At 50.8% G+C, this 9,865-nt stretch overlaps 1 protein-coding gene across 1 annotated transcript in view; it reads right to left on the reverse strand.

Moving 5' to 3' along the window:
- Positions 1-3,215: 3,215 nt before the first annotated feature.
- The window catches only part of PCP4 (Purkinje cell protein 4), a 70,824-nt gene continuing 64,174 nt past the window's right edge, over positions 3,216-9,865 (reverse strand). Inside the window, exon 3 of the mRNA XM_019655758.1 lies at positions 3,216-3,621. Coding sequence (XP_019511303.1) covers positions 3,494-3,621 — 128 coding nt within the window. The 3' untranslated portion in view covers positions 3,216-3,493. The remainder of the gene's footprint in view (positions 3,622-9,865) is intronic.

The raw sequence follows: 9,865 nt of genomic DNA on the forward strand, positions 1-9,865 counted from the left end.
GTTTCCGCTCCTTGCAACCAGATGACTGAGTGAGCCTAGGCCAACTCTGCCTCCTATGGGCTTGTACACCTTGGCACGCGAATCATCTCATGCAGCCTCCTGTGTCTCTCTCCAAATTGGCTTTTACAGCTTCCTACAAAAAATAAAATAAAATTGTTTTGCTTTTTTATATAAAAAAATAATAAAAGCTTTTATACAGCTTTAACTTGCCACACTACCAGCTTTGGCCCCAGTTCAAAACCTTCTTGCCACTTACTGGCTCATTTCCCGTGGCCGTTAGTTCAGACTCACAAATGAAGGATTCTGATTGGCTGAGACCACATCCCGGACCGGGACCCACCACTGACCCAGCTGTCTGGAGCCAAGAGAAGCCGAGTCCCATGGAACTCTGGGTTGGAGGGAGTCAGGAAGAAGGGTGTTGGTGAGAGAGACAATGGCCGGCTCTTTACCACATGGCTCTACCATTACAACGGCTTCCATGTATTAGGCACCTACGCTGAAATAGGCACTCAGGTATTTAATCTCATTTTGAATTCCTAACATTTTTCCAACCACCTTGCCAAGTAGATTTTATCATCACCTTGATGGTAAGGAAATCAGCTATTCAAGGTAGGTAAGTTCTCTGCAGTCACTTGGCCAACTGATTCACAGGTGACTCCAGTACCAAGCCTCTAGTTGGGGTCCTGCCTGCCCAAGTTGGGGTTGCACAGCCACGTCCCCCAAGCTGGGAGGGGCTCATAAAGTGTGCCTCTGGGTCTGCACATCTGAGCACCTCCCTCTCTTGGGCCTTGCCCAGATGCTTCTCCACCAATCAGCCGCCCACCCTACTTACCTGGTAATGCCCATCAACCCTCCATCAGTCACTGAGGCTGGCTGTCCCTCAGGGAGACATGAGTGATTCTCCAAACCCGGATGAGCTGCCTTCCCTCTGTTCTGCCGCAACATGAATCTCTATTTCACCGTCTGTTTATACGGGCCTCTCCCCACCAGCCTGCCAGCACCTGAAGAGGGTTGGCCACAGCATCATGTACATACTCACAGTAGGAGTCCAGTAAATGTGTGTGAAACGAAATTGAATTAGTGGTGCTCCTACGTGCTGACACCCTGTGCAGCCCCATTCGGGTGCACCCTGGGATGTCCCCCCCTCCCCCTTCCTTCTAGGATGAACACTGCAGCCCACAGGAATGCAAAGGCCCTCCAAAGCCTGGAGCCATGAGACACTTCTCATTCCTCTGGCTCTACAAGCCCACAGACAGCATACCCAGTGCCTGTGCAGAGGGCCACAGTTGAAGTCTTCCCCTTGCTGGGAACTGGAGTTTGACACACTCGTGAGTCCACCTGAGAAGCAACAACTGAACTTCAACCTGTGGCTCAGAGAAAGGCAGAGTTTCCCTTGTGCTGTGATTAGAATGAGGGAGGTGCTTCAGAACCCTCGAGGGGCCTCCCCAAACATCACAGCCCTCAGCCCACTGGCCTCCTTCTGCACCAATGGGCCATTACCATGGAGGGAGTGCTTCCTGTCCCCTCGGAACATCGGAGAAGAACCATCCCCGAGGATTTTCTGCTTTGCATCTGCTTCCGGGTGGATCACAGCCGGAAGAGACCCACCTCAGCCATCAGGGCCAGATGCACCCAGTAAGGGACGCCCACTTTCCTTGTGGGAAACACTCAAAAGTGAGGGAACAGCGGGGGTGCTGGGAGGATGGGTGTGGAGGGACTTCACCTGAATTATGTAAGTGCTTGTTTTGTTCCCAACTTTCCTTCGGTTGGTGTGGCACTGCAGGGAACTCCAAAGAAGACGACGTCACAACCCTTCTCATTTCTGTGGCATTCGTACCCACCCCCCATCTCTGGAGGCTTCCTATGGAGTGTCCCCTCAACCTGCTGTCCTCTTTTCAATGGGGACTACAGGCCGACTGGAGCCCGTAGGAGCCCTGGCTTGCTCCTAGTGCTGAAGCAATTCCATTTAGTGCTTCTTTAATTAGGAACCCATCGGAGGAAACCCAGAGCTTCTCCCCGCACCCCTAGCAGCCCCTACAGAGACTCACCCAGGAGAAATCGCCTTACACAAAACAATCAGCACATTTTCAGGGGGAATTTTTGAGACAGTTAATCCTCCCAACTGTGCCAATCTTTTTCCATCTGTACCTTCGTGATGGCAAATGGGGCTTTGCCAGGGGAGCCTCATCACCCCCACCCCAGTCATCAGCTTGCACGCGGTTGCTTTCACCATACTTTACACCCGCACCCCAGGCGTGCATGTGCGCGCGTGCGCGCGCGCGCACACACACACACACACACACACACACACACACACACACACTGTCTCTCCTCTTTCCACCATCCTTCACACTCCACCTGAATCCTTGGTGAAGGAGGTGGCAAAGAAAGAAATCATTTGCCCCACAGTGGAACACTGTGCTGCTATGAAGCATCTCTGGGTGCTGAGGATGACACGCAACTTCCACACAGGTCCTCGCGTGACAAAGCTCAAACAACAGTCGGACTTGGGGCTAGGGATGCCTGCCACCTGGGGCCGAAGGCAGGCGCACACTCTGAGGAGCCGTCCTCCCTCCCTGATGGACCTCCCCTCGCTGACTGTGGAGCCTTTGAGACGAGCTGTGCAAAGCAATTTACCTGTGAGGTATGCAGGGGAGGAGGTAAGGTGGAAAGGAAGCCAGACAGCTTCTCCAAATTGCAGACTGTGGAAAATAACCCTAAATTACAGTGTGTGGAGCTTGGGGAGGCAGGGGAGAGGGAAGAACCACCGTCCCCCTTGTGCCCGGCAGGTAAGCGGCAGAACGGCCTTCAATGGTGGGGGCGTCCCCTTCGGAGTTCGGAAAGGCACCTGCTGGGTTAACCCAGGTGACACATGCCAAACACATATGCATCACCCTCCCCATCGGTCTCCTGGGTGAGTCATAATTCCCCAGTGAAACTTCTGAATGTTCAGCACCCCAGGCTCCGGGGCTCTATTCCCATCACAAGAAGAAAACGTATTGCGATCGCCAGTCGGCAGTTAGTACTCGCCAAACGAGACAGGCGCGGCTGAGAATGGGTCTCTCAATTCTCAGCAGAAAAGACCCTACCTGAGGCACCATGTTTCAGCTCTAGCCTGAAGGAGAGGAGAAAACAAACATCAGACGTGAGGCCGTCCCTAACAGTGAGGACTTTCCAGATCAATACAAAGAGAGAGACGAAGGCAGACACTTGAATCACGCATCTTAACTCCATTTTATTACAACATCAAGGAGAGTAGTTGCTGGAGGGGTGATACTGGGGATGAACAGAGATTCAGCCACTGACAACTGCACTGTCTACGCGTTCCTAAGAGGGTTTAAATATCACGGGTCTCTGTACATGCATTGTGGGACTGCTGTGTGTGTGGATTGTAGGCAGATGATTGCTCTCTAGGGTGTTTCCTTTAATTTCTTGACAGATAGATGATGGTTGAATTTGGTGTCTTCTGGAAGACTAGGAAGGGGCTCTCCCACTAGGACTGGGACCCGGCCTTTTTCTTCTGGAATTTCCTGAACTGAGACTGAATGGCCACCGCGGCACGCTCTGTCTCTGGCGCATCCATGTCGATGTCAAATTCTTCTTGAACTTTCTTCTGCCCATCTGTAGCAAGAAAAGCACAGACATAAGTCCGTCACTGAGCTGAAAGCAAGCAGGAAGGCAGACAGCAGCTCCGGAGGAGCAGCCGCCGGGCCAGCAGAGCGCACATTCGCCACCCACAGCACGACACCCAGTCTGCAAACTCAAGCCCAGCGGCGCGCGTCCTGACCCTCATCAGAACCAGCTGTTGTCCGGCTGCCTGAATTCTACGCCTGCAGCTGTGACAAAACTCAAGGACACGGTCTCAACATCTCAGGTATTTTCTGTACCTGATCCTCTGTTTCTCATGGCCAAGGTCTACAAAGAGTGTTAAACATATTAACTGCACGGTTACTTTGTCCTGGTAGCGCATGTAGATACAATTCAAATAGTGTTACAGATATGGACCTAATGGTAGCTGATACTCGCCACAGTTCAGAGTTAAAGTCACTGAGTTTCTGTGTATACTCCTACTGCCGGTGACAGTGGCTTACTGAACTAGGGCTTCTGTTTTCATCATTGTCATGAATGGATGACAGCATTTGACCTTCACAGTTAGGCTGAATTTCCACCAGTCTTACATTTTGTTCCAACAAGGGAGGCTTAGTAATTGGTTTGCTAAGGCAGAAGGATTTAACTAATTCATACTGTCATGATATAAGCCAACTCAAAGTGAAAACACAAGCTGATTATCCCCTTGTGCCATGCACCTTACAAAACGCCGGCCAACTTCAAGCCAAAACTAAAAACAAACAAATAAATAACACCCTCTAGCTGTAGGAAGGAAAAATCTTGAAAACTCCTCAGTCCAGTGAAAGCTAATCATAGAGACCACCAAAAGTGTCTTTAAAAAAAACCCCACCGACTCAGGGCCCACTGCATACTCAGGCTGCCCCTTCGCACAGCCACCTGAGAAAAGTCTGAGAGCAGGGCGGGGTTAGGTGACCCGTGTGCCTGGGGTGGGGTCAGGCAGCCTGCTTTCCTAAAAGGTCCTCAGGTGGTTCTAAGATGCAGTCCAAGTTGAGACCCAACTACTTTGTCTACAGGTGAAGTGAAAAACAGGCTCTCAAGTTAGCTCAAGGCAGAACTGGAGACAGGACCCACCGCTTGGTACCTGGACTCACTGCCACCTAGGTTTGTACCTGGAGCCCAGCAGTGTGAGGGGCACGTCCCGCTTAGGGACAGGGAAATCGGGAACATTGAGGCAGAAGAGAAAGCCCCAGCTAGGGAAGAGGAAGAGGACTCTATTCCTAACTCTGTCACCAGGCAGCCTGAATGCATCATTAACCTAAATGTAGTTCATTCATTCACCTCCTCTCTCAGTGACTTTGGATAGAAATATTCAGGCTGCACAGAGGACGGAGGATGCTGAGATGGCTGAGAAGTGAGGCAGGTTGTTCTCTCCAGCTCGCTCTGCTTTTTGTCTCTTAGGTAGGTAGATAGATAGAGCTAGATAGATATAGATAGATAGATAGATAGATAGATAGATAGATAGATGATAGGTAGATAGATGATAGATAGATGTAGATGATAGATAGATATAGATGATAGATAGATATAGATAGATAGATAGACAGACAGACAGACAGACAGATAGATAGATAGATAGATAGATAGATAGACAGACAGACAGATAGATAGATAGATAGATAGATAGATAGATAGATGATAGGTAGATAGATGATAGATAGATATAGATAGATAGACAGATAGATAGACAAATAGATAGATAGATAATAGGTAGATAGATGATAGATAATAGGTAGATAGATGATAGATAAATAGATAGATAGATAGATAGATAGATAGATAGATAGATAGATAGATAGATAGAAATTCATGATATAGACCAACTCGAAGTGAAAACACAAGCTGATTATCCCCTTGTGCCATGCACCTTACAAAACGCCGGCCAACTTCTAGCCAAAACTAAAAACAAACAAATAAATAACACCCTCTAGCTGTAGGAAGGAAAAATCTTGAAAACTCCTCAGTCCAGTGGATAGCCATATAGATAGCCATCCATCTACCTATTATACACATGAATCAGCCCTCATTTCAGGTCAATCTGGTCACCTGACTTGGCCTCTGCGGACCCTGGAGCAGCCTCCTCTCGATTTCTCTGGAGCCTGAGCAGGGTCCCCCCGGAGCCCTGCAATCTCACCTCCATCTGGGAGGCGAGGATGCCGGCTTTGCAAGCCTTGCTCGACTGATCACTCTGTGACCTAAATCAGTAGAATTGTTTTCCTCTATCCCAGATTTGCTGCGGATGTCCGTAACAGCAGAGGCATTGAGTGCTTCAATGTCCAGGGCCTGTCTGGAGCCATCCATTGTAACCCGTGAGGGCCCAGATGATAAGAGAGTAAGTGGGGTGCCTCGTACTGCATCAGGGAGCAATTCACACTTTAATCAACATCACAGGAGCCCTTTTTTTCAGAGGAGCTCCTAAAAGGTAGGACCACTGGGAGGGGTAGGAGTTTCCTGAGGCTCAAGCCAATACTTTAAAAATGTTTCATGACCATTAGCACCGGAGCCTGACACCGGACAGCGAGCGTCTAACGAACCTGAAATGTGCATGGTTACAGCTCTCGTGCTCACAGTGATAAACACTTTAGTACCAATAACATCTGCATAAGTGGCGCCTCCAGAACTAAGCACTGTCATTTTTCATAAGATGAGTTAGCGCCCCCAATCCTTTTCCTCCCATAGGAACCCTTGCATCTACTGTATCGTGATCGCAAAGGGAACAAATTAGCTCTGATTCAAAAAGAGATGAGAGATTTCTCTTCTAGATTTAAATGTTGCTGCAACCTGAGGTTTTTGAAGGGCCTGATTCATCTTTTCCCACTTAAAGTAACAAGAAACAAAACAGCAATATTATTTTTTGACAAATGATAAATGAAGGTGCAGAAAATTCTGTATATTTAGGGACTATGTAATGAGACAGTAAAGATGGGACATAAAAATACATTTCATAATTACATCTTAAACTAATATCTTCAGTCAATGGTGATTTATAGATTCCTCCTTCACTTGAAAAATATTACAGCGTTTAAAACTAAACCACTAATATTTCAGGAATCGTTACATTGCGTTTGCTTCGTTGAGTCGCGCATTCCCTGGGGAAGGTCTGCCATTGCTCCTCCTTTCCAGCTGGCAGGCGACGTGCAAAGCAGAGGAGGGAGGCAAGGATTGTGGAGGAGAAGGGACAACTAATTAGATTTGGTGGCACAGGGTTCAGTGCAAATGAGGTAAGTGCCTGGAGTTGGCTCCCTGTGGTCCTGGGAGCTGGAACAGCACAGCTCCGAGCACCCTACACTCAGCAGGAGAGAGGCATGATGAAAGAGGGCACCTGGAGAGACCACAGCCAGGTACCAGCCCGCAGAGCCGCTCCGCAGAACCTCGGGCCCTGCAGACATCCGTGGTGCCTGCCAAGGCTCCCTTCTGTGACCTTGGTGATAGCAACAACAGTGGGGGACGGAGTGGCCTCATGACAGCCTCCCCCCATCACTCCAGGGCAGGGACAGGGTGCCCACTGGAAGCGCCGGGGACCCTTTCTGCTGCTAAAACCCAGAGAGAGGACTCCCAGCCATGTCTTCTGGGAACAGGAAGGTGTCCTCTCTACAGGTTGCACCCCATCCCTTCACCCCATGTCTGGCTCTTCATGGCGCACTCTACCTTACTCTACTTCTTTCCGTCCTTCCTGGCCTGCGGTCCCTCACCCCACTGAAGTGAGAGCTTCATGAGGGGAGGACGTGATCTGTTTTGTTCCAGCAGCTCACACAGAGCCTGGCACATATAGGCATCCAGTTAGTAACCGTGGATTGCAAGTGGGTCCATTAATTAATATGATGGGCAGCTGTCCAGCACATGCATTCATCTGGAGGGCTAAATCAAGCCAGTCACCTTCCATGGGAACCACTCACTTCCACTTGGGAGGGCTTCGTCACCCTCACTTCTACCACCAGGCCTCTGGGAGGTGCCGTGACAGAGCCTCTGCGGGGCCAGCCGAAGGGCACCATCCAGAGAAAACAAGGTGAAGAAGACGGTAGGTTTCTTCCCTCCATGGAAAACGTGGCCACGTTGGAATACCGTAAGGAAGTATTGTTTAAGAGGGGAGATCCACAGGCAGTGACCAGGGCCTGGGTGGACAACAGCGGGCACGGGTGTCCAGGGGTGGGCTCCTTCAGATATGCAGCTCTGAGAAACCCCCACTCACGTGGCTGCTCAGGCCCGGGAGCTCTGGATGGGCTTTCATCCCTCCATGCAGATCGGAACAGGCCACCAGCACCTGGCGAAATGCCTGAGTGACATGCAGGCCTCGCAGCAGGCCACCAGCGCCCTCCAGACTCCTCGGGGACCAGGCTGGCTCACTCCCAGTCCTCCGAACCTCCCACTCCTGCTGAGGCAGGCGGCAGAAGCAGGGGTGTGGGTCCAGGTGAGAGTGGATGGGGGGGATCTCTGCCTACAATGTGACTCTCGGGAGGGTACGTAGCTTCTCTAGGTCTCAGCTGCTCGTCTCGAAAATGAAGTGAAATCCTTTTTTAAACGCCTGCCCCACCCAGGCACCAGTGTTCTGTGCGGGTCAAGGCCGTTTGTAAGTTAAACTGCAGGCCCAGTGGTGTTGGGCAGGACGTTGGGAGCTGCAAAGCAGGTGAGGGGCACGTGGGTGGCCACATGGTTCCCCAGGCCCGGGGCCCCGCATCTGCTCAGCGCTGACACTCACAGATGCTTGCCCCTAACATGGAGGGCAAGGAGCACTTTCCAGCAGGGCAGACCGTGCGGCCATCAAACACGGCTGGGCAGGGCACCGAGGGGTCAGGCCCTCCCCGTCCTCTCAGGAGGGCAGGGGCGTTCGCTGGGCTTGCACTAAAATGCCCCCACTGAGCAGCACAAGACACAGAGACTCTACCTGAAGCCCAGGGTAGCACACAACTCCCAGGTCCTGCGACTCTGAACCCGGGACGTGCAGGAAGAGCAGCCCCAGTGTCCGCAGCACGGAGGCGCTGAGTGAGCCAGGCCTCTGCCCAGCCTCTCCGGAGGAGGGACAGCAGATCTGAGTGAGCAGGGCCACCGCCATTCCAGGTTGCTGTGCAGCCATTCCCCTCACCCTTCACCGTGCGGCTTCATAAAGCCGTGTGCAGGCTTCTGCCTGGACTGGTGGGCTCTACCTGACATTTTTATTTAGGATTCTGCCGCCTGAAGTGGGCAGAACGCAAGACACCCTGTTCCCAGCGGCGGCTTTTTGTCAGCCTGAGCAAACAAGCAGTATTTCAGAGGAACACTTTGTAAACGCTCCAGTACCACACAGTCGTTATTATTTGTATCCCTCTGGGGTTCTAGAATTTTATCATTTCTGTGTGTCCCTCTGTGAAGAAATTCGGAAGCTGCGCGGGAGAATGGTCAAGAGATTATTCACACCAATTAGCTGCTTTCATGTAAACAGGTAGCAACTGCCAACTCCCTGGAGGATGAGCTGAAACCTGGCTTCCTGAGCACAGGGCTCAGAAGCTGTGAGAAGGACCCCCTGAGTGCAGTCAGTCCTGTTTGCCTGGTGTGCCAGGACCTGCCACAAGCCCTTCAGAGTCACTCAGACCCTGTCAGTCTCCGTTACCTGGGAGACCTTGTCTCAGGGATAGGGGGCAGGCTGAGGAACTGAGGCTCAGAGTCTATCAGCTGACACTGCAGTTGACATTGTCCACCTCCCCATTATCCACCTGTCATGTGGCCGTCTGTCTTCTCTCCCCACTTCTCTCTTGCAGAACAAAGAGCACAGCTGCAAAGCGGTCCCACGCAATTAGACTTTTCTCCCTAGACAGAAACTTCATCAAACAACCAACCACACAGGGCTGTGCCGATGGTGCGGGCATAATGAAGAAATGATGCCCCTTGAGGATTCACATGAAGAAATGATGCTTCCTGGGGGTTCAGTACTGCCATGGCCAGGACGGAGCCTGGTCCTGTTCAGATTTACACTTTGCTCTACTGTAGATATTTCTTATGCTGTTTTCCTAAAATACTGCCTTTTCCTCACAGAAACAGAGACAGGAAGTAGCCCTGCTATTTTGTATTTTATTATGTCGTAAGAGAAATGTTCAGGTAGTCCTTCTTAAAGACGGCACTGTAATAAGAGCCATCCTTTCCTGAGCGTTAGATAGACCTTCCTTCACAGACTTAAGGGGGTTTTCTTTCACCGATCATTTGATGGCAAATGTAAAAGATAGAATCATAAATATAAAAGGAAGGAACTACTACCAGCTGAAGACAA

This window comes from Hipposideros armiger, unplaced genomic scaffold (genome assembly GCF_001890085.2).
Source record: "Hipposideros armiger isolate ML-2016 unplaced genomic scaffold, ASM189008v1 scaffold_246, whole genome shotgun sequence".
In the NCBI taxonomy this organism is placed as follows: Eukaryota; Metazoa; Chordata; class Mammalia; order Chiroptera; family Hipposideridae; genus Hipposideros; species Hipposideros armiger.